General features: G+C 36.2%; 1 protein-coding gene and 1 pseudogene across 1 annotated transcript; one reads left to right on the plus strand and one right to left on the minus strand.

The window, feature by feature from the left end:
- Positions 1 to 541: 541 nt before the first annotated feature.
- On the plus strand, positions 542 to 11,639 carry LOC113290377 (annotated as a pseudogene).
- A 4,771-nt stretch (positions 11,640 to 16,410) lies between these two features.
- On the minus strand, positions 16,411 to 17,221 carry LOC113290378 (cytochrome P450 71A1-like). The gene is made up of 3 exons (XM_026539986.1): positions 17,120 to 17,221; positions 16,810 to 17,019; positions 16,411 to 16,647 (listed from the first exon to the last, which is right to left on the minus strand). The coding sequence occupies exons 1-3, from the start codon at positions 17,219 to 17,221 to the stop codon at positions 16,411 to 16,413; spliced, it is 549 nt and encodes a 182-aa protein (XP_026395771.1).
- Between the last annotated feature and the right edge of the window lie 8,912 nt (positions 17,222 to 26,133).

The raw sequence follows: 26,133 nt of genomic DNA on the forward strand, positions 1-26,133 counted from the left end.
CTCACTATACTTTTATCTAACTTCCATCGTCTCACTCAATGATTGAAGTTATCTTGACAGCAGAAAGAGAATAACAATGTCTATATAAATGACATGATGGTGGCATGTACAATTCACAGCTCCGATTCAATATCCTCATCTTAAAACAAATTTTATTATAACATGTTTGGTTCAAGTTATTGGATTCCTGGTAATCCAATTCCAGGGGAATGTGACCAATTCCTTGAACCAAACGGTCCAAGTCAACTTTGTGTAATTGAGAATTTTGATTCCTAGGAATCCAATTCCCCTCAAAATGATAGATTTTCATTGCATTGGTCTAATAGTGTAATGGAATTGGATTCCAAGGTAAAACAAAAGAAATTGGATTACCTCAACCAAACGCTAATTTTTTGGATTTGAATTCCATTCCTTGGAATCCAATTCCACGAATTGAATTACCCCATAATTGAATTCATAGGAATCCAATTCTTCCAACCAAACAAGGTGTTAGTTTAAATGGCTTCAACGAATGCTAATGTGCCTAGGTATATACCAAATCTAAGCCCAAGTAAATCACCATTACCACTTCTTGATAACCAAACAAGTTCAACAATGGAGATGGAATCACCATTACCAACTCAAAATGAGCTTGGGGATGGGAGGCAGAGGGGATCATTTAGAGGCACTAGTTCTGGTACAGGAGGTGGGGTTTTATTGACATGGGATGATTTATGGGTCACTGTACCTTCTTCAGGAAGTGGTACTGGTAAGAGTAATGGTAGAGCTTTGCTTCAAGGACTTAATGGGTATGCTCAACCAAGTGAGATCTTGGCTATTATGGGCCCTTCTGGTTCTGGCAAATCAACTCTTCTTGATGCATTAGCAGGTAAAATCTACTCAAGGTGATTTTTCTACACTTTTTTGTCAACTCAAGGGTCTGCAGATAATTATGGCCTCGGTGGCTTTATAACGGCCGTTTTTAAACTTGTTTACTGCATCTAGTCAAGGAAATGTCAGGAGAGTCAAAATACCAGGCTCTTTTGCTAGTGCTTCTTAAAATGACAATATCATTTTATATAATGCAATAATCGTGGATTAACATAGTTTAATCATCGATTAATTGCAGGAAGAGGAGCTTCAAACAGAAGACAATCCGGGTCGATCAAAGTAAATGGTCGGAAACAAACACTAGCATTTGGAAATTCGGTAAAAGCAAAACACGTCTCTTTGATTACATCCATATGTAATCCTTTCATCGATCCTAAAAACGTATGTTTTCTTATTGATATAGGCTTATGTTACTCAAGACAATGTGTTAACCACGACACTAACGGTAAAAGAATGTGTTTACTATTCTGCTTTGCTACAATTACCCAACTCCATGACAAGATCAGAAAAGAAAGAGAGAGCAGAGGCCACAATAAGAGATATGGGATTACAAGATGCGATGAAACAAGAATTGGAGGATGGAGTAGTCAAGGACTTAGCGGGGGACAAAAGCGTAGAGTAAGCCTTTGTATAGAGATCTTAACACGTCCAAAACTACTCTTTCTAGACGACCCACGAGTGGTCTTGATAGCGCAGTTTCGTATCATGTTGTGGATAGAATTATGAAACTTTCACAGCAATATGGAATGACAGTAATCGCGTCGGTTCATCAACCAAGTAGTGAAGTATTTGATGTATTTCATAATCTTTGCCTACTTTCCGCTGGTAGAACTGTTTACTTTGGTCCGGCTTCGGCAGCAAATGAGGTAATTAACCAATTGTCCGATTCATGGATACGATAACTTAATCTTCTGTATGTTTTTTACTCCAAGTTCTTTTTTGTAGTTGTTGATTTTTCACATTGTTTTTCTTTTGTAGTTTTTTGCACTGAACGGATTCCCTTACCCAACAATGAGAAACCCATCCGATCACTTTCTGAGAACAATCAACAAAGACTTCGATAGAGTAAGAAATACTAATTAATTAACTTTGCTAATTATATAGGAAGATTTACATGCATAAAAAGAGACTTAGAGATTTGTTTTTTGATTCTTACGTGCAGGACATTGAACAATGTTATGGGGGGAAACCGACTACAACCGAGGAAGCAATTAACATTCTTGTCAAGTCATACAAGTCATCTCAATCATTCCAGCAAGTCAAATTGCGTATTTACGAAATATGTAAAACGGAAGGGAGATTACTAGAGAAAGGAAACCAAGCTAGTTTCTTAACACAATCATTTGTTCTCACAAGAAGATCATTTGTGAACATGTACCATGATCTCGGTTACTACTGGTTGCGTCTCGGAATCTATATATCGCTAGCTCTTTGTATTGGCACAATATACACTACAGGAAAAATATACATCTACAACTGGAGATTTACAACACTTAGCTAAACATTGTAGAAAGCCCTATGTTTTACAACTGGTTTCAAAGGAAGAATTGTCGTATATCATCACTGACAACCCTTAGGAAACAAGGGGTTGCGCTAAGAAAACAAACGACAACTCCTTAAGCATAACAGTTGTGACCACATTTAGCTATAACAACTGTGTTCCATATATGTAGTGACTTAGCCTATCACAATTCTCACAAAAAATATTAGAGGGGAGATTCGAACATGAACCTAGTGCATGGAAGTCTAGTTCATCAACTACCCTTTCAATTCACAAGTTTTGGTTTTTTTCTTTGTTGAAGTAAAAATATATAATGTTGGAAAAAATGAGGTTATAGGGGAGATTCGAACATGAATCTACTGCATGGAAGTCTAGCTCATCAACCATCCTTACCGTTCAGAAGTTTTGACTTTTTTTTTATTTAATAAAAATATATAACAACACTTATAAGTGTTGTTGAAGTAAAAATATTAAACATTGGAAGAAATGAGGATGGGGAGATTTGATCCTCAGCCTACTGTATGGAAGTATGCACCACTAACCATACCTACACTATTACATGTTCTGTCAAGTTTGTGGTTCTTTAATACACTAACTTTATGACAACGTTTCATAAGAGTTGTAAAACAAAATGTAATGCTCAAAAATAATGCTTAGGTGACTGAGCCGCAAACAGCACGAAGCCTTCTCTCTAAACAATCATATACACGCCTTCTCTGTAAATAATCACATACATTTTTCACTATCTGTATTATTTACTTTACTCGTTTCAGATAAGGATAGTCTGGTAATTTTCACAGTCTCCATAATATTTATTACCTTTATTTCTAGTAAGGGTTATATGGTGATTTTAAAAATTTATAATATTTAGTTTACTTATTTTCCGATAAGGGTGGTCTGGTCATTTTCATAGTCTTCATAATATTTATTGCATTAATTTCCAAGAAGAGTAATACGGTCATTTTCACAAGCAGTAATATTTACTTTACTTTTTTTCGATAAGGGTAGTCAGGTCATTTTCACAATCTCCATAATATTTATTGCACAAATTTCCATGAAGCGTAATATGATCATTTTCACTATCTGTAATATTTACTTTACTTATTTCAGATAAGGATAGTTTAGTAATTTCACAATCTCCATAATATTTATTACCTTTATTTCTAGTAAGGGTAATATGGTCATTTTAACTCTTGTAATCTTCGAACCTTGGATGTTCAATTCTGATATATTTTTTATCCAGTTCATCCGAACGAGAATCTCGGGTTTCGTAGATTATTCCAAAGAAATCTTACCTGTAAATGGATGGGTTCATCTTTCTTACCAAGTTTATGACTTAAAGTAATCAACTTGGGCCCATGTTTCGATTTCGGAGCCTGATTTGCATACAATATGCAGAAATAGGGTTTGTTTAAGGTTTCTTAGAATATCTCGAAGGAATCTTACCTGTAAATGGATGGATTCGTCGTTCTTACCAAGTTTCTGACTTACAGTAGTCAACCCGCGGCCAGGTTTTGATCTCGGAGACTGGTATGCATACAATATGCAGAAATAGGATTTGTTTAAGATTTCGTAGAATATTTCGAAGGAACCTTACCTGTAAATGGATGGTTTCTTCGTTCTTACCAAGTTTCTGACTTAGAGTAGTCAACTCGCGGCCAGGTTTCAATCTCTGACCTGGTATGCATACAATATGCAGAAATAAGGTTTGTTTATGGTTTCGTAGAATATTCCGAAGGAATCTTACCTATAAATGGATGGGTTCGTCGTTCTTACCAAGTTTCTGACTTAGAGTAGTCAACTCGCGGCCAGGTTTCGATCTCGGAGCATGGTATGCATAGAATATGCATAAATAAGGTTAATTTGTTTAAGGTTTCGTATAGTATACCGAAGGAATCTTAGCTGTACATGGATGGATATGTCGTTTTTACCAAGTATTTGACTTAGAGTAGTCAACTCGCGGCCAGGTTTCGATCTCTGAGCCTGGTATGCATACAATATGCAGAAATAAGGTTTTTTTTAAGGTTTCGTAGAATATTTCGAAGGAATCTTACCTGTAAATGGATGGTTTCTTCGTTCTTACCAAGTTTCTTACTTAGAGTAGTCAACTCGCGGCCAGGTTTCAATATCTAACCTGGTACGCATACAATATGCAGAAATAGGTTTTTTTAAAGGTTTCGTAGAATATCTCGAAGGAATTTTGCCTGTGAATGGATAAATTCGGCGTTCTTACCAAGTTGATGACTTAGAGTAGTCAACTCGCGGCCAGGTTTCAATCTCGGAGCATGGTATGCATAGAATATGCATAAATAAGGTTTGTTTAAGGTTTTGTAGAATATACCGAAGGAATCTTACCTGTAAATGGATGGATTCGTCGTTTTTACCAAGTTTTTGACTTAGAATAGTCAACTCGCGGCCAGGTTTCGATCTCAGAGCATGGTATGCATAGAATATGCATAAATAAGGTTTGTTTAAGGTTTCGTAGAATATACCGAATGAATCTTATCTGTAAATGGATGGATTCGTCGTTTTTACCAAGTTTTTGACTTAGAGTAGTCAACTCGCGGCCATGTTTCGATCACGGAGCCTGGTATGCATATAATATCCAAAAATAAGGTTTGTTTAAGGTTCCGTATAATATTTCGTAGGAATCTTACCTGTAAATGGATGGTTTCTTCGTTCTTACCAAGTTTCTGACTTAGAGTAGTCAACTTGCGGCCATGTTTCAATCTCTGACCTGGTATGCATACAATATGCAGAAATAGGGTTTGTTTAAGGTTTCGTAGAATATCTCGAAGGAATCTTACCTGTAAATGGATGGATTCGTCGTTCTTACCAAGTTTCTGACTTAGAGTAGTCAACTCGCGGCCAGGTTTCGGTCTCGGAGCATGGTATGCATATAATATGAAGAAATAGGATTTGTTTAAGGTTTCGTAGAATATTTCGAAGGAATCTTACCTGTAAATGGATGGTTTCTTCGTTCTTACCAAGTTTATAACTTAGAGTAGTCAACTCGCGGCTAGGTTTGGATCTCGGAGCCTGGTATGCATATAATATGCAGAAATAAGGTTTGTTTAAGGTTTTTTAGAATATTTCGAAGGAATCTTACCTGTAAATGGATGGTTTCTTCGTTCTTACCAAGTTTCTGACTTAGATTAGTCAATTTCGATGATGTATCATTCTAAGTTCGAAGTCATAACCCTCTCAGAGCTTCTTGGTTCATAGATTGTATGCCATTATACCAAGTTTGAAGTTCGAATCGACATTGAGCTTCATACTTATCGATTTTGATGATGTATCAATGCTAAGTTTGAAGTCAGAACCCTCTCAAAGCTTCTTGGTTCATAGATTGTATGCCATTATACCAAGTTTGAAGCTCGAATTGACATTGAGCTTCATACTTATCGATTTTGATGATGTATCATGCTAAGTTTGAAGTCAGAACCCTCTCAGAGCTTCTTGGTTCATAGTTTGTATGTTGTTATACCACATTTGAAGTTTGAATCGACACTAAGCTTCATATTCATCAATTTCGATGATGTATCATGCTAAGTTTGAAGTCAGAACCCTCTCAAAGCTTCTTGGTTCATAGATTGTATGCCATTATACCAAGTTTGAAGCTCGAATCGACATTGAGCTTCATACTTATCGATTTTGATGATGTATCATCCTAAGTTTGAAGTCAGAACCCTCTCAGAGCTTCTTGGTTCATAGTTTGTATGTTGTTATACCACATTTGAAGTTCGAATCGACACTAAGCTTCATATTCATCAATTTCGATGATGTATCATGCTACTAATGTGAACTAAAGCTACTTCATGACCTGTATGACTAGTAGAAATTACTTCATGACCTATGTAACTAGTCGAAATTCAAACCGGAAACACATAGAGAAAGCACAAAAGCACAAAGAAACACACCAATTATCAAATTCACTTCTTATTTTTCAGCTTCATTCTTATATATTTCTTGGATTTTTTTTATATCAGAATGTCGATAACAATGTCCTAAATTTATTAATATTTTTTTTTCGATTTTTATGCATATCGAAAGTTGATAATTAAACCGAATACACGAGTTTAAACTAGCACAAAGAGAAACACACAAGTTTCTCAATCCGTATGAGCATCTTAAAATTAATCTACACCGTCCCATAATTTATGCAATCCGTATGACCTGCTTATCTACGGTCCAGAGTATTTTTGAGTTATCTAAACTAAAGAAGGGAGAGAAAACCTCTACTCATTCTCCGCCTCTTACCTGCGTCTCTCTCTGCAAACCCTAATTTCTCCTCTTTCCCCACTCTAAACTTTCATCTTCTAAGGCTAAATCACTATCAGAAAATCCAATTTCATAACCCTAAATCTCCAGTTTCTTACTCAATTCATTCTAAATTTCTTACCCCCAAAACCGTTTTCTGAAACTCTAATGGACCCTGAATCTCAATTTAAAGATTTAAAATACAGCTTCTATCCGGAAAAAATGAAGAAAAACCTAGTGGTGCGGTGAATCTAGATATTAAATCTCTGTCATTAACGTCTCATTCTTCTTCGATTTCTTCATTTAAATGAAATCTAGGATGTGCTTGTTCGGTTTAGAGAGACCTCTGAGGCCAAGTCAAGAAAGAAACAACAGATGTACGAAGTTTTCTTTGCCGAGAAGACTAGGTCGAAGAAATGAAGCTTCTGTTGCTGAATTAATGGATAAGTGGGAGAATGAAGGTGAGGATTGAACTTACAGAGATGGGTTCACTGGATTTTAGGGGTTTGAGAAGATTGAACTGATGAGAAATCAAGATATGATGGTGGTGGTTATTATGATGAAGAAATTAGGATATTGGTGAAATTCAAATTGCAGATGAGGAATTGAAGCTCAATCTTGGCAGAATCTCGACCCTGATTTTGAGTTGGTGTTGCTGGTTAGATGGAATGGTTGATGTCGGGACTTTGTTTGAATCCGAAGAAATGTTGGTGCTGATGAATATCGGGTAATTTTCAGTAACTTCACCTTTTCGCTGTTGATTTCTTGTACAAAAACCATGGATTTTACATGGTTTATGCGTTTGGATCGATTGCTGTTAATTGATAATTTTTTTTTTTTAATTTCAATTGTATGTTGTAGATCTTTGTGAAGGATGTCGTGGAAGGAATACACAGGGTTTTTATATGAATTTGATAGTGGTGATTTTGATTGCTACACAGGAAGTTTAAGATTGAAATGTCGGGTTGCAGTTGAGGTGGAGGTTGCAGAGGTGTAGCTGAAGTTGAAATTGCATTAGATGGTGATGTCTGAGGTTGAGTAACTGGTGATGCTATCAGGAAGAATAAGATGAGAATCAATTCTGTTGCTGCTGTTGAAGTTCATTGAAATGGGTTAGATGAATGTTAGGTTTTACGGGTTTGAAAACTCATGTTGAAGCACTGACACAGAGAACTAGAGATGATGCATTTTGTACGTCGCAAACTTAACTACTTACTCATATATGTTGTATGACAATTGCTCTTCATTGACAAGTTGTTGAACCTGTTTTGATAGTCTTTGTTCAATCTTTGATACAGCTGGTTCTATGATGTTCCATAAACAACAAAGAGGACCTAAAGTTCGACTGCCAAATCTCCGTCGCTTTCCACGCATAGACCTGCCTGCAAGATGAGTTACAGAGATAAATCTGACTCTCAATTCAATGTTGACAAACATCAACCTCAACCAGTAAGACTTCGGCACACCTGATAGTTCATTCTCTTGCACCTAAATCGATCTTTACGATAATAATATATTGATAGTTCGTATATTACAAGAAGGTGAACCTGCCAGTACTAAGGATTGACTCATTGCGGCATTACTTGAAGCACTTCAACATTGTGAGTATTACCTTTATCAGTCTTTCTGATTGTACAGGCTTTGATTGTGCATGCCCTTTTGTAGATATCAAACCTGGTAACCTCTTTCACCTTGTGGATGTGTCCCAGCCGCTCAAGAATCCAGATGCTACGGAGGATGAGATGGTTGACGCAGTCCAGCATCACTTCATGTCGCTGGTATCTCTCCTCTGATCTGGAATTATCTTTGCATTGCAAAAGAAAGTGAATGAGTATGAAGTGATCGTGGATTTCATTCGTGCTGCAAAAAAATTACGGCCTAAAAAGTAAAAGTGAGAGTTGGAATTTTTTGTTGGAAACAATAACCCATAAGTGATCGTGTGACTACTTTGTCTATCCTAAGTGGGTCCAATGTGATAAATGCAATGCTTGGCAACATCAAATATGTGCTATATATCCAAGGATAGTTAAGACATCCAGTTAGATCGTATTTTCTATGGTCTGATTCAGATATGGGGAATATTGACAAGGATCAGTCGGAAAATAACATACCCAAGAGAGTAGTCTTCTTTTTAATTATCATGTCATTGATTCATGCTGCATTTTATAGATCCAAAAATATCAACTCCTCACTTCATTTATGTATGTCTTTCTATATCTTTTAAATTTTTCGGTTATAAGGCATCTTTTCATTGATTCATTTATGTTTGTTTTTGATGCACTGTTTGATCAGTGTAAGTGACCGTTGTTACTAATGTCATTTGTATTTTTTTTGCATGGATTAAGGGAAGAACCAAGTTTCAAATTGGAGTGGTGGATGGAGCAGCAATGGAGTCATCCAAGAGGATGTTCATGGAGATTCCATAAGGTTACTTGTTCAAAGACTTGTAAGAGGTAATTTAAATATATGTTCTTTCTTAACTAATCTTTCTTTTAATGAATTTCAAAATTATATTGCTTGAATCTTATGGAAAGTATATGGGAGCTACTGTATCTGAAGTTAAATGAATTGTTTGGTCTTTAATAATGATATAATAATTACAAAACCAATGAGTACTTCCAAATGATTTTCTTTTCATTCTTCAAGTGTCATCAACGGAATGTGGATACAATTCGTTTTGATCAAAGGGGTATAGTTAAGTAAAGAATTTTGTAGTAGGATAGGAAATGGACCAAAGTGAAATAAACTTGTGCACATGTAGCGCATTTCTAATTCTGAGGACATCATCATTTCTATAGGGGTATAGAAAATTCTTACATGTTTGTCTTCCAAGTTATGAAGACATCGTTATTGCTATCATCTGTTGAATTCCATGCAACCTCTAACTAGTTATGTTTTCGTAATGTCTTGGCTAGGAAAGTCTGTGGACTGGAGTTCATACTATGTCGTAAAAGTCTCACTTCGTCATTTGATGGATTCATTAAGGATACTTTGTATCCCTACATCTCAATTGCACATGTGATTGATATATTAAGAAAGTATATCTTAGAAATATTCTGTGATAATACTATGTTGTTATGCTATTCTTGATGACTCATGTATTGATACATTTATTTGGCAGCAAGTTGTTAAGCTGGTACAAGGAGGACGAGGTGGTTGCAGAGGCTGAAATTGCTGAAACAGATCCAAGTAAGCAGATACATGGAAAACCAATCGGTCTTGGAGCCTACACTGTGTGTGAAGGTTTCTTATGTGGATGATGCTCTTGTCTACCAAGCTACTTCAGAAGTCAGAACTGTTCATGATGTTGTTTCAAATTTTATCACATGGCCCAAAGATAGAATAATCTACCAATAGACTTCTTAATCTTCTGTGATCTTTTTGGAGACTTAACTTTTGGTAACAAACATATCACTGCCACTTTTTTGTATGTTTTGTGTATATCACATTGGTATGTGAATGTTTTAACTCTGGGTTTGGTTTAATTTGAATGAATCTTTCAGTTTAATCCAATTGTTTATTTACATTTCAGTTTAATCTAGTTGTTTCAGTTTAATCCAATTTTTTATTTACTAGTAAGTGTTGTGTTAACAATTTCTACTTCATACCACAATCATTGTAAAATGAAATCTTGCAACATCAGAAGGTGTTGTTCAGAATAGTTATACAACTCAAGGAAGTGTAGTGAGAGGAGTATTCACAATACTAATAGACATCGTGAAAAGGTTTTCGACTACATAAACTAGATATTGTGAAACAGTTACTTTACAACATAAGTTTGTGTTTTCCAAGATAGTTCGACAATTCATACAAGTGTTGTGCAACTATTATTCATAATACTGGTAATTGTTGTTGCATATGTTTCTACGATATGCTACTTATGTTGTCCACGATTGTTCTACAATACAATCAAGAGTTGTGTTAGGTTATCAAAAAAAATCGAAAGAGAATCACAACATTGACAAACTATTGTCAAACCATGAATCACATCACCCTTTACAACACTTGTCAACCATTGTAGAAAAACTTGGACTTTCTACAATACCCCCGTTCCACAATGCATGAAATGGAGTTGTCGTAGGGGTACTGCAACGCTTATCTTGTGTCGTCAATGATGATTTTTCCCGTAGTGATATTACCAAGTTGGTGGTAGTTTTGGTTCAATCCAGGTAACCACATTATTTTGTTTTCTCCCAAGTTCAAATGATACTTAAAACCAAAATGAAAATTTACCCTAACATACCATTTCCTTGTTTCGCAGTCTAGAGGCGCGATGCTTATGTTTATTGGTTCATTCTTGACTTTCATGGCAATTGGTGGATTCCCTTCTTTTGTTGAGGACATGAAGGTACCTTCCTTCCTCTTAACTATTTTTGTAGTAGATTATATGTATGAGTACTAATGCAACATTTTCCTGTTTATGCCTCTGCTGCTTTAGATCTTCGGACGAGAAAGATTAAATGGTCATTATTCAGTTGCAGCTTTCGTAGTTGGAAACACGCTCTCATCTATTCCTTACTTGCTTTTAATCTCATTAGTCCCAGGAGTCATTGCTTTTTACCTAGTTGGTCTCCATAAAGGATTTGAACATTTTCTATTCTTCGTCCTACTGCTTTTTGTGTGTATGACGTTAGTCGAGAGCTTAATGATGATAGTTGCAAGTATAGTACCCGATTTTCTTAATGACTCCCAAATGATCCACCAAAGCCATTCTGGAGATACCCAATATACTACATTGCATTCCATAGGTAAGCAAATGAAGGTTTTTACAGAAATAAATTTGAAGGATTGAGTACTTGGAGTATCCTCGTCGTCAACTATTAGAGGCGAAGAAATTTTGAAAAATATATGGCAGTTACCAATGGGATACTCCAAATGGGTTGATATGGGTGTTTTGTTTGGAATGGTGGTCTTATATAGACTAATATTTTTTGGTACTATTAAGATGTCTGAGAAGCTTAAACCCATTTTAAGAAGTGTCTTTAGTGCAAACCATGGAAAACCTTAAGCTGCACACCTCATCATCACTTGACATGATAGTTCATTGGTACGTTTGCTTTTGTCTACTCGAGTTTTATTGCTGATCTATAATGTACATATTGAACAAGAATTATGATTTAAGCTAATTATTTATGCATCTTGTTCCTTGTAATATCCTTACACTGTGGCAGTCATTTATACATGACGTACAGGTACAAGTTTTAAAGCAGATTTCTTATAATTAGCAAAAATACCAGTCTCATCCATGTTCATATCTTCAGGCCTCAATCCGTAAGGTAATTCCCAATTAAAACTTTACAGGAGATTTGCAAGTGTGAGCTCGATTATTGCAGTTCCCAGTGATATCCCTGGACAACCCTGTAGACCCGATCCAAACGGTAAAAACTAGAAATGTTGTCCTCTGAAATCAATGGAGTTAGTCATGAACCTATCTGGGAAGAATACTTCTGAATTCTCCCATGAACTTGTTGGGTGCAATAATCAAAAACAAAGAAAAATAAAATAAGCAAAAGTTATTAATACTTAGCTCCTTTATAGTGGAAGTGATGGATTGACGAAACGAACGAGCTTTCCATATCTCCACAACAGCAACGAGGCAAAACTTTGGAAAAACAGAGTGAGTCACGTGTTCAACATGCTGCCCTTAAGACATTAGCGCCCGGCTACACTCAAGAGTGATGCTATAACCCTCACAAGACGGATATCTCCAGGATAAAAAATCCTAATACACCTACTACTAGCATATGTAGTAGATGCTCAACTTGAGTTTGGCAACTCCGAAAAAACCGTTAAGGAAAATCACGAAGTTAAAGAAATCACCATAAAATATTTTCTCTTGGGAGTCTCTCTAAAAAATAGAGAATCCCCTTTCCCATAGATTTTTTTACAAAAATAGTGAATTCGTTTATATAATTGACAAATACAACTTAAGAAGAGGAACTCCCCAATGTGGGACTAAAAATCTTATATAGTCTCTTAAAACAACTAAAAAGTGGAAACTCCACGGTGTGGGACTAATAAGTTTTTCATTCTCAAAAGAAAACAATAAATTATAATTTTTATTAAAACTTTAGAAATCATATTTTATTAATCGTTTTCCAACAATCCCCCACATGAATGAAAACTCAATAAAACACGAAAACACAGATAGATCTTGGTAAATCAACAACGCAATCTCACGACCCGAACTGACTTAACAGACAGACAGATCATGCATGTTGAAGTCATACTAGCCATTCCAATGTCATCTCCCTCACACTATGGATTGCAAAGATCATGCATGGTAAACTCCACTATGCATGTTGAAGTCATACCCCAGGGTCATACTATGGATTGCAAAAATCATATAGTATAGAGAGCTTTCATCTTTAGTTCCTCACAAGTGAGACTAAAGATTCTTTTCACCAAAGTGAAAAAGCATGAACTAATGAACCCTTAGTGACCCTTAGGTCCTAAGTTCCAGTAATACCAAAACCATCAAAAGGAAAATCACATAAAAAGCGAAGGAAATACCATTTTAGGCAGAGGTGTCCATGAGGTCTTGAACCTTTGCTTAGTGAGATATTACCGGAATTACTTGCTAGAGACAGTGAACTATGTCTTCAACTGCTAGCGTTTGATGTAATTCGCGATAACGATCAAGGATGATATCTCCAAAGTTGCTGCCAAGCTCGTGCCGTTTTGTCCAATTTGGACCTGGACATATCCTGTTTCTCATGATTCTCTAGAGAATCAAATCTCATATTCTCATAGGAAGCGGCCCCACTTCCTCATTCAGATAGGTGAGTTTCCATAAAGAGTGTTACTGCTACACCCCACTTCAATCTTAAATTGAAACTATATAACTCATTAAGACTTCTTAAAAGTCATCCTTCACATGCAGTCACACTATCACGTCTACACCATAGGGAAAGGATAGAGAATGAAATTCTCTGATAATGTTTACCTTTACCCACCACAAATTAGTTGTCTCATTCGAAACCTTGATCTTGATATCTCCAGTCGACAAGGTTGAGTATCCTTCATGGCAAGTTTAATTTATGAGCTTAAGCCCCATCCCCCTCGATGCATTTTTATTTGTACAAACCTTTCGTCAAAGATTGTGCGATATTCTCCTTGGACTTTATCCAATCAATGGAAATAACTCCAATTGAGATTAGTTATTTTTAGCTTTAGCTATTATAGCTTGGATAACACAATGTATAGATATAGCTGGCACAGGCCTATTCCAGAGAGGAATGTCTTCTAAAAAGAATCTTAGGCACTCGGCCCCCTCTCGTGCTTTATCTAACGCAATACTCTCAGATTCCATAATGAATTGAGCAATATATGTTTGTCTGAAAATCTTCCAAAAACAAACCCTCTTGCTAGAGAGAAAACATATCCATTCGTAGACTTAGACTCCTCTGAGTAAACTGTCCAGTTTGCATCACAAAGTCCCTCAAGGACAACAAGATACCTTTCATAAATCAAACAAAAGGTAGTAGAGTGTTTTAGGTACCATAATACTCTACTAAGTGCATCCCAATGCTCTTGTTATGGACTACAAGGATATATACTTAACTTACTCACAATATAGGCAATGTCTAGACTCTTACAGTTCATTAAATTCATTAGACATCCTATAACTCTTGAGTATTCAAGTTAAGATACACCATTACCCTTATTTTCCTTGAGTCTACAAGAAGAATCGTATGAATTACACGCAGGCTTACAATCAGACCAATTGTATCTCATAAGCACAAATTCAACATAATGAGAACGACTAAGACTATAATTTTTTGATTCTCTTCTAATACTCATCCCTAAGATTACATCAAAAAGGCCCAAGTCTTTCTAGTCAACGTTCTCATTCAATGCATGTTTTTAGTGGAATAAATCACATCTACGTTTGTAACAAGTATAAGCATATCATCAACATACAAGCATACAATCACACATGCATCCTTACAAGTTACTTGTAAATAAATTTGTAAGATTCGTTAACTTAAATCCACTACAGATTATCACATAATCAAATATTTTATGTCATTGTTTATTACGTGCTTATTTGAAAACCATACAAAGATTCGTTCAATTTACAAACTTTGTCTTCATAACATTTGACTACAAAGTCCTCAGGTTGGTCTATGTAAATTTCTTTATCTAATTCACGGTTTTAGAAAAGTTGTCTTAACATCCATCTGATGTATCTCCAAGTTGTTTATGGCAGCAATATCAATTAGCATCTCAACAGAAGTAATTCTCGTCACAAGTGAATAAGAATCAAGGAAATCTACACCTTCTTTTAGTTTATAGACTTTATCTATCAACTTAGCTTAGTATTTTTCCACAGTTCCATCTACCAATCGTTTCCTCTTAAAGACTCATTTATGTCACATGGTCTTACTCCTTGGAGGTAAACTAGCAAGCTCCCAAGTCTGGTTCCGATGGACTGAGTCCATTTCACTAAATGAAGCTTCTTACCAGAATGAGGTTTCAGTAGATATCAAGACTTCTTTACAAGTCTGGAGCTCAGACTAAGCTAGGCATGTTATGAAGTCGGTTTCATAAGAAGTCTCAAGTCTAATTGTTTTACTTCTCTTAGGCTCAACATCAACTTCATCTTCCTTTAGAATAAGTTCTGACTATTTGAAAATAAATCTAGGGGATCAACAACACATCTTTAATGAGGTACATGTTAGAATAAACATGTTCAAAGAACTCAGCATCCCTAGATTCCGTAATAATATTCACACCAAAGTCAGAAAAAAATCATAACACACAACCAAAAATCTATATGTAGAAGTATACTCAGCATACCTATATGAAGACACAATTAACATTTTTGGTTTCAATCTAGTTCTTTTAGGAAGAAAAATTACAATCTTAGTCAAACACCCCCACACTTTGACGCGTTCACAAGAAGGTCATCTACCTTTCCATAAATCATATGGAGTTTCATGTGATCCTTAAAAGGGTACTCTATTCAGGATATACTAGTTAAGAGGACTGCCTCCCCCCACAAGGCCTTGGGTAATCCTTAACTAATCAACAAGGAAATTATCAGCTCCTTAAGGATACAGTTGTTATGTTCAAGGCTTCTAATTGGTTTCCAACTTCAAGTTTATACATCTTAAGGCTTCTAAGGCATCATCCTTATCCCTAAGCAAGTATACAAGATAGTACTCCGTACAATCATCTACGGAAGTTATAAACCATCTTTTACCATAGTGGTTTTGGATTGAACTCATGTCAACTAGGCCTAACTGAATTTATTCTAAAGGCTTAGAATTACTCTGAACATTTGTGCTAAAAGGTTTTATAGCATATTTTGATTCTTCACAGATTTCACTTTTGTGTTCAAAATCCAAACTAAATTTGTGTACGCATCGTATGCTAGCCAGTTAAGCATTGACTTATAAGTTTACGGTTCCAACTATGTTCACACAAAGAAAGCACAAAGAAAGCTTATATAGACCCAAAGTCCTATAACTCTTGCTTAAAAAATCATTGCCTAGTTACAACAAGTTTTCCAGATTCAATTAAGATCTTAAGTCTTTTTCCATCTACAACAGAACAAGATTTTCGCATATGCTCGGAACATGAAAACTTCATTCAATGTGAGAATATTATATGAGCTTCTGCTCGAACTTTTTCTTTTATGCAACTTCTATTGCAGATGAGTTACTCAAAAAGAGTTTCTCGACATCCCCTATCCTCTGATAGGAGTTCCTCTTTTCCTTTTATGCAACTTTTCCTTTTTGGAAGAATATCATAATTGCTGATCTTGCAGTGTCTCATGCTTTCTCTTGAAATAACATTGGAGCTGGAGCATGGAGTCTTAAAGTCTCCTTCAACACCATCTTCAAGTAATGAAGCCGATCAAGATCTGTTTCTTCAACTTTCCCTTGCTTGCCTAGGTAATTTCTTACTTCGTTTTGCACTTTCTTCATTATCCTTGGGTTCTTAATAAGTTCTGCCATTGCCCACACAATTGTAATACTAGTTGTAACTATGCCACCTACAAAAATATTCTGCATCAACATGAAATAGCTTAAATTCCGTGAGAATACACCATTAGCCACAATTGTAATACTAGTTGTCATTGCGCCTTAAGCGACGAACTGCAAACAGGTTTCCTACATATTTTTCAATATGGAAGACGCAGACAGGGAGGGAGAGAAAAGAGAGAGAACCATGAGGAGTGCCTTGATACGATCTTGAGTGACTTGAACTGGACCAACTCCATCTTTTTCTAGTCCAAGCAAGATATCAATGATGTCTTGCTGTTGTGATACAGGCCTCCTCCGATCTGACTTGATGCGCTGGTCGATGACCTGTTGTAAGAAATTATCGAGTTCATGAAAATTCTTCTTTAGCTTTGAATGTTGTCCAGTGAACATCGACTATACGCCCAAAAAACGGAAAAAGATCGGCAACAAAATAACTACCAATAGTTTCCAAACATTCGAAAACAATATGCTGAAATCTAATTTTATCAATTACTCTGCCACAAGCAATCCTGCAAATTATCGCAAAAGTATTAGAAAACAAATGTTCAGAAAGATCAATAGGCCTATAAGACGATTGAGAAATGGAGTCGATCATAAACGCGACCTCTTCTACTCTAATAAACCTGAAAGATAACACTCTTTTGGATTTAAAAGATCGAAAACAAAAATCTTTCTCATCTCCTTCCAATACTCACTGTGAGAACTAAACGTGACATCCATGAAATTGTAAGAAATTTTCCAGGGCATACTATAGAAGGCCTATTACTAAAGTTTAGATAGTTTGTCTTCAAAACTTCTTTTGCTAATTCAGCTGAAGAGATCACTAGGGTTGGTACCGGCCTAGTTGAAGGTGCATGATAGGGCCATGCTTTTTCGAGAGTTGCCATAGAGAACGATGTGGTGAGCCATGGAATAGCAAGTTCAAGCAGTTTCCTATGAAGGGAAGTTTAAACGGACCAGGTGGTGGGTATAGTATAGCATGTTTTTTGTGGCTTTTCTTCTTTATCAGTATATATATGGATGAAAAGCGCAATCAAAACAAGAATAAGTAATAGCCATGAAGACATGGTATAAGAATAGTGGATTAATAGTATTTCTGCAGGGAACTTCTGCTCATCGATCGTAGCAATCTATAGATACTCTAAATCACAGCATTTTCGTATTTGATGGTCCACGGGAATTAATGATGACCTGCAGGCCAATTGCTGTGTTCTTTTTTTTCCTTTGATCGTTAAAGATAAATAATTTATATAAAATAATAAAGAAATGTTACACACAATATTTGTTGTATGCAACCCTTACACAAGATAAATCCATTAAAGAACACCCACAACTGTTTGATAACCCGCAATATTTGCTGTGTTCTGAAAACTGATGAAAGGCTAGCGATCCGATCGAGCTATTAATTAATTTCCACATGTGCGAGGACAATAAACCTGCTATTTTCAACCGACAACCGTGATATTTTTTCGGAAATTGAGTCATTTGTCTAAATATTTTTAAAAAAATGGTTCAAATGGACGAGTAAAAATTATTATGGATGAAATGGACACTAAAAAAATAGTAAGGGTGAAACTAGATTCATCCTGACTTAAACTTAAAAAATCGTAAGGATGAAACTGGATGCATCCTGATGTAAATTAAAAATAAGAAAAAATATTTGAAAATGGGTAGGATGAAACTGTTTACATCCTGGCTATTTTTACATTTTTGTCCAGTTAAAGAGTATCAAAATTTAAATGTCGTTTTCACCCAGGAATTGTGAATTTTGATCTTTTTAACCAATTTTGTGATATTTTTTTGATCACGTCGATCATGACCTACCTATACTTTGCATGAGGCTCGGGAGTTATGGACTATCGATTAATGCGACATTCGGTAGTTGGCAACAATAATTGTGAATGTCGTCAGGTACGTGAGTGAAATGACAAAACATGGCAAATTAAGCAAAACTCTGAGAGTAGTTTTTGAAATTTAAATCTTAATCGTTCAGTTTTACTAAGTGCACTGCAGCATATGAAGGAGAATGCCCATCATTCAGGTTTAAATAGAGGTGTAAAACGTGTCGGCCGGACACAGCCCAGTCCACGAAATCATGTGTTTATTGTGCTGCGTGCTGTGCTTTGATGTGCTAAATGGCGTGTCGTGCTGTGCCGTGCCAGAAATATAAACGTGTTGTGTCGTGGTTTGCTGTAGGGGTGTACAGAATGCTCGGAATCCTGCGCCCTGCCATGTACCGCCCGGTCCGAAGGAGCCCATGGGCTTGCCCGGCCTGCCCGATAATTGTAAGTGGGCGGACTCGGGTATTTGTTCAAATATTGGAGTCCGTCCTATTAGCCTGCTCGGTAGCCTGTTTAGTTACCCTGCCTGCCCGACTGTCGATAGCCTGGAATAGAGTTTTTTATTAGTGTGATGAATTTTTCAAGAATTTATATTTCAAATATGGACAATTTATTGGGGTTAGAGAAAAATCTGAATTTCATTTCCCAGTAATGAATATGAGATGCTTTAACTATCATTTGAACGAGTTACAACTTACAAGTATACCATCATTCATCAAGCCAAAAAAAAAAACCTATATACTTCTTAAACTTTTGAATCATCTCTTTGGTCCGATGCCCACCCTGCCCGACCTGGCCCATATAGTTTCACGGGCATAGACGGGCCATGGACATTAAATTTTTGCTATTGCCCGGCCCGGCCTGGCCTGTTAAACTTAATGGGTAGTAAGGACTATAAGCCCGTCCGGCCCGGCCTGTGCTATAATCGGGCTTGGGCTGGCCTGCCCGACCCGATGTACACCCCTACTTTGCTGGGCTAGCACACTTATTTTATGTTTTCCAAAATAAATATTTTTGAGACATTTTAGTTAGTACATGTATTATTACAGAAATAAATTAGCATAACGAAAATAAAATGTTAGAAATTGGCTAAAACAATGATTTTTTTGTGAAACATGCATCAATTGTGTAGTATTTTACGCGTGACATGGCGTGCTTTCTTCGCATGCGTGCTGTGTCGTGTCGTGTCGTGCCGCGTGCTGTGTTGTGCTGATATGCCTATTTATCTGGCACAACATAACACATTAAACAAACGTGATGTACCCGTACGGGCCCGGTCACGTGTTGTGCCGTATTGTGCTCTAATTTTAACGTGATGTGTTGTGATATAAACGTGCTGGCCCGTCCCAATTTACACTTCTAGTTTTAAAGCTTCATTATCGATGCCGTCGCTGAGCGTCTAAGAAAGAGAAGGCCTATCTAATAAGTTCCAGTGACTCATTCCTCATCATCTTCCATTCTGCAAATTACCTTATACTACTCTATCCATTCTAAATAAATAGGCGTGTTTCATGTATGGTTATCTTTTGAAGCACGTAGTATTTCTTAAATGGGAATCAGACTACCCATCATGTTTGGTTCTTTTACTTCTGTACCTTACTTACATTTGTTCGAGCTTTGTTTTGTTTTACTTTTCTATTTTATTTTTTTTACAGGAAATGGGCTATTTAGCCAAAAGGATAATTTTTCTGGGTCAAATAGACGGGTAAAAATTTGTCTGGGTCAAATGGACAAGGAAATAGTTTAACTTGAAACTGACCACTATATCCTAGTTCCACTTTCTTCTATACTTCATTACACAAAAGAGAAAAAGCTTCTTTACCGTCTCTTCAACAACCATTAGTGTTTCTTCCTTCACCATCTCCACAATCACAAAACACCACCATCAGCATCATCTTCCTCCGCGATCTCCATCACCACCATGAAAAGCAACACGTCTATCGACAACATAGTCTTCCTCTACTATCTCTAATTCCTCCACAATCACAAACACCAACATCGCTATCAATTTCATCACCTTTATCCAACAATACCATTATCGGTACCAGTAACACCACCATCAAAAGTGGTTTTCTGTGAATGCCAAGTTCATAAAAATTTCTCAAATTTTTTAACCTGAAAAATTTAGGGTTTTGGGTTAAATCAATTTCACAAGATGAAATGGAGAATACTCTCGAATTGGTAAATTTCTTAACCTTAATCGTGTTTTTATTAGATTTGATTTCAAATACGTTTCATTTTAGTTAGTGTATTAAAAAACGTTCACCAGCAAGTATCCTAGCCCTAATTTACTTTTGATTTTAATATCAGAACTCATAAATTGTGCATCTTTTTGCATACAATTGCTAAAATGTGAATGAAATTTAGGTCAGAAATGTTGTTCGATTGTGATTACAAAGTGATTATAAGATGCTGAAATTTTAGTATGTGTTTTTCTGAATTCGAGCGTAGATATATGAAATCTGTAACGCCTCCTAAGCTAGCAGCTGACTAATCCAAGAGATTAACTAACTAAAGAGGCACTAAAAAACTAAACCATTTACTTAACATACAATTAAGAAATCTTCTACATAACTTAACCCAAAACTATCCCCACTCTGAAACTTATATATACAAACGCTTCTCTCATATGATAAATTAACAATGATCATTTCGTTTACAAATAAAATATACAACATAATAATCATAGCAGAAGTTAACCAATTGGCGAACTTAAGCGTTGAAACTTTCGTTGTGCACTATGATCTGTCTCTGAAAAACTAAAAGTGAGAATAATTAACATTTAACTTCTAAGTAATCATAAGCAAGATTAAGAAAAACAGTAATGTTTTCCCAGACATTAAATAGTGACCAAGTCACTGAGATACACAAACACGAATATGGACAAGCTCTTTCTTCAAACAATGTATACTATTCGTGCTAACCACACTCATTAGCTATTGATATCACCAAGACCATGATGACCCATAATAAGAATAAAAGCTGAATTCATGTAATATAAATATGAAAGAGAGTATCGTATATACCACACGTGGAAATTCTCATTTCCCATAACAATTCATATTACAAACAAACCATGGAAAGATTAACAGAATCAACAGAATTATCATAATGCAATTGAAATAAAGCATGGAATGCATAGATAGACAATGCATGATTTGTTAAATATAAACTTTTGTAAAAGAAACAACAATGGTTACAAAAGAGTCAAATGTATTCCCACCTCTTTTGATGACAAGCCACGCCTACCTCGAGATCCACGATCCACTGGTTCATCCTTTGAATCGATTGTTGTTAATAACTAACTGTTAATCACACAAGAATTCTAAGATTCTAGCCAAAATGGCTCACACAAGTATTATACAAGTCTAACTAATGGTTCTAAGCCCATTTATGACTTTACACATTATAAATCTCTATCTTTAGCATAGCCAAGGTTTACTAAATCTATTGGGTTGATTCCATAGTTCACTAGCTAGATCAAAAGAGTATCTACAACTTTGTAGAAGAAGCCAAAGGTTAAATCAGACGATAAGGGTCCAATACATCGAAATAAAAACTAACTATAAGCCCAAGCCCAACAAACCATCTTCTTAAACTAAGGCCTGGTCCTTCTGGGTCAACTAACGGTCAAGGGTCAACTAACAGTCAAGTCCAAGGTCGGGTCAAAGTCCTGGTCAAAGATCAGAACAAATCGGTCAAAGTAAAGTCAACTCGGTCAAGGTTCACTGAGTCAGGCCTGGTCAAGCCTAATTAACGAGTTAACTCAGTCAGATACTAAATCAGCTAAACAACTTGAGCTGACTGGAATTCTTCCTAGGCTATTTCACATGCCAAAAGACTCTGTTGTCATAGATTCATTTCAACTTCAACTTCATTAACATTTCAAATCTACCAAACTAAAACTATATAATCATTCTTCAACAACTTGAATTTCAATTACAACGGTAAACTTGGTTTACCTGCAATTGCAGTAGCAGCAGGCTTTCAAGGAGACTATCCAATTCTGATCCTACACATCAATCCTATACAATTTCTATTCACCCAACTCAAGATACAACAATACTCCACACTACCAGTAATACCGCACATTCTCTTCCAATTCATTTGCTACAACTGCAAATCAGATCAACAACTCCATCTCTATTCTAATTTCAATACATAACTTTGTGACCCATAAAACATTATCACCTGCAGCTTCAGTTCAACTAACTATTTCTGTCTTTCAAATCTCAATTTGTACCACATAAGTTCAACAACTGCAATTCCATTACAGACTCACATTCCATTTTAATCACAGCTTCATTTTATACTTGTCTCAATCTCAGTTCCATTCACAAACATTCAACAATAGCAACAAAATTCTTATAAGTTTAATCTTAAGACGAACAGCTACCTCTGAATCGATTCAATCAAACAACTGAAACTGAATTCTTCTTTACTTGTCTCAAATTCGGCACATCATCTCAGAACCACCAACAATAATCAATTCATCTTCATGAATTCCAAATTAATATAAACTCTAAATATAATTCTTAATTTCATAACTGAATCAAAACTGAAACTCCACATACTCAAACAACTTCAATTTAACAAACCCAAATCAGATTCATCAACTCTTATTCAATTCACTGTAACTCCATGCAATCAGCATCAGTACCAACACCAATTTCCTAAAATCTACATATACCTAAGTTACAGCTGCATCTTCAATCCATACTAAGAATCTCATTTCTTTAACATCTTCATAGACTCGGCAATAAAATGAATAACTTAATTAAGTTTATTGAAGGCAAACAATTACCTTGATTAATCTTGCTTCAACAATTGAAAGCAGCCCTTCTTCACTTTGTCTCGATTCAACTAATCATATCAACAAACCTTATCATCACCCCCAGTTTACAGAGAATCCCTAAGACATCTTTCAACACTTTCTTTCCTAACTCGAACTTCATACATCAATCTAACACTTTCAGAACCTCTAACCTTCCCCATAAACTCTCTACTTCATTTTCTACATATTCTCGGAATTTACCATAAACCCTAATTCCTTTTCAACATAAACCTATCTTCCTAATTTATCCCCACAACAACTTCAGAAGATTTAATTAAACAAAATCTTAAAATTCTATCTAAATCTTCTCAATCTTTGACCAATTCGAATTCCATACAACATGCAGGAAACCTTGTTATTAATTTCTTTTTCTTCATTAAAGCCTGATCTTCAATTGACAAAACAATCTTCTTCTTCTACTCAAGCTCTCGAACCCAACTTCAATTTTTAGCTCTGCATAAGGGATAAAGAAAAGAAAAAGAAAAGAAAGAGAATACCACACCTATAATTTGCAATTATTTTGTGTCATCACTCGTGCATATGTTGTACGCAGTACATGAATGATCAAATATTAATATTTCGTTGATCATAAAGCTCTTGCTTCTTGCAATATTCACGGATGCACCATTTTATGGCTATCAGGACATATTCTTGAGCAGGCTTGGAAGGAGATGGCTGAAACACTTACCCAAGTAGATTTTGGAAAAACACAGGAAATCCTTGAAGCCGTGCCATTGAAATGGCTGCCTGACAGTTCTAGTCCCTCATGTATGTTTTGTAGCGTGAGATTTCATGCTCTTATGTGTTCGAGGCATCACTGTAGTATTTGTGGAGGGATATTTTGCGGTGGATGTTCTAAAGGAAGGAGTCTGTTTCCTGTAAAATTTCGGACAGAGGATCCAGAACGAGTCTGCGATGTTTTTTGTGTACGTCTCGAATCTGAGAAGTCATACTTAATGGAAAAAGTAAGTCGAGCAGCGAAGTTTCCGACTCATGACGTAACAGACCTCAGTACTTTGCGGTCATGGGTAAACTTCCCATGGTGTCAGTCAATGGAGGATGAATTCTACAAGGCTTCTAACATGATCCTTGGTTATAAAAACATAAGGCTTTGCTTATCAAGTTTGATTTCCTAGCTGAACTAATATTGTGTTGACAAACTGGGAATGGAATGTTATTAAGGTTTAGGGACAGGTGCAATCATACCCTTATTTTAGGGATGAACCTATCTTTTCGCAGTTGTACCTCCGATTACAACATTGATTTAACCAGGTCATATCTAAGGGGAAAACAATTCTGAGCTTTTGGAGTCTCTTTGTTAGTTAACATATAGTGGGTCTGTGAAGAGAAAATGAGAGTGATAACAGATATCTTCACTAAGTGATCCACCCTCTGCTTCTAGGGTCTAACACAAGCTACAAGTGAGCTCATCTTGCTTAACTGTCATGAGATTTTTATAAGACTTAGATGTTATACATGCAACTACCGAGCAACACTTGTAAGAAAATGTCTGAGAGTACTAAATAATTTTTCTGTCTTTTAGTCTGACCAACCATGGTTTTATTGTTGCAGGTGCTTTTGTGAGGTGTTCTCTCAAAGGGAGTATTGTGACTACTCGTGCGCTTCAGAACTCTTGGTTCTATGGTAGTTCCTCTATTTCTGCATTGTATATTCTTATCGGTTCATTACCTCGCCCACCTACAGCTTTCATGGTCTGTGACACGCTTTCTGATCTATTTCAAAAGCTTGATGGGTAATGAGGCTTTAAGTTGGGTTCCGGAATTTATGTTCAGCATCTGTTAAAGGTAGGGCTGCACATGGGTCGGTTTGGGTTGGTTTTGGCCTCACCCACCACCCAACCCACTGATGGCGGGTAACAGAAGTTGTCACCCGCAACCGACCCAACATCACAATGGGTCGGTTTTCACCCGATCCACATTATGTCGGGTTGGCCCGGGTGGGTGGTGGGTTACCCATCATAAAATCACATAATCAATTAATAAAATATAAAACAGATAAATCCCAAATTAAAATAAAAAACAAAACCCTAAACAGATAAACCCCAAATTGAAAATCACAGAATCAAATATATTATAATGGGTTTTAGTCTTACCTTCCGTTATTGGATTTTTGCTGCCTAATGTGGTGGTCTACATAGCGAATTTGAGTTAAGAATTCACAGATCGAGCGAAGAGTGAAAAAAATGCAGTCTGTCTGAGAAGGAGAGAAGAAGAGGCCGATGTGAAAACAGAAGCAAATGAAAGTTAGTGATGCTTAGGGTTAGGTGATAGACACATTTTTGTGTATAAATTGTCCTCAATGTCTATATTGTTGGAACTCGATTTTTGTACTAATATTGTTTTTTATGTATTTTTAGGTATTTTTGGAAAATAAATATTGTTGGAAAATTCGGCTCGAAAAGTTGCTCGGAGCACCCCGGAGGACATTTGCTATACGGACCCCCATTTTTGCTAACTGTCACCCACGGCTTATATGTAGCCCATTTTTGTTCACATCACCCATTTTTGTCCACATCACCCATCTTCTTCAAATTCAAATATAAATTTTGGCGGGAAAATATTCACAGATTTTCAGTTCGTGATTCGGAGGGGTTATAATGTGATTCAATGGCTGAAACTTCATGGGAAGACTTTATTTAGCTTAACAGGTGTGGTAGGGTCGTTGGAATTGATCCAGTTTGGCTGGATAATCGTTGGGAAGAAAACAGAGGTGTGTGTGCAAAGAGAGGAGATATTCACGGGATTTGCATGAGTTGGAGAGAGTTTGCGCATGCTGGGAAGACTCTAACAACTGTTGGAAGCGTGTACGAGG

Source organism: Papaver somniferum, chromosome 6, assembly GCF_003573695.1.
Source record: "Papaver somniferum cultivar HN1 chromosome 6, ASM357369v1, whole genome shotgun sequence".
Lineage (NCBI taxonomy): Eukaryota > Viridiplantae > Streptophyta > Magnoliopsida > Ranunculales > Papaveraceae > Papaver > Papaver somniferum.

Coding starts and splice junctions, on each gene's coding strand:
- LOC113290378 (XM_026539986.1), bottom strand. CDS start 17,221: ATGATCGACTCCATTTCTCAATCGTCTTATAGGCCTATTGATCTTTCT. Junction 17,020..17,119: donor GCAGGATTGCTTGTGGCAGA/GTAATTGATAAA, acceptor TTGGGCGTATAG/TCGATGTTCACTGGACAACA. Junction 16,648..16,809: donor GTATCAAGGCACTCCTCATG/GTTCTCTCTCTT, acceptor ATGTTGATGCAG/AATATTTTTGTAGGTGGCAT.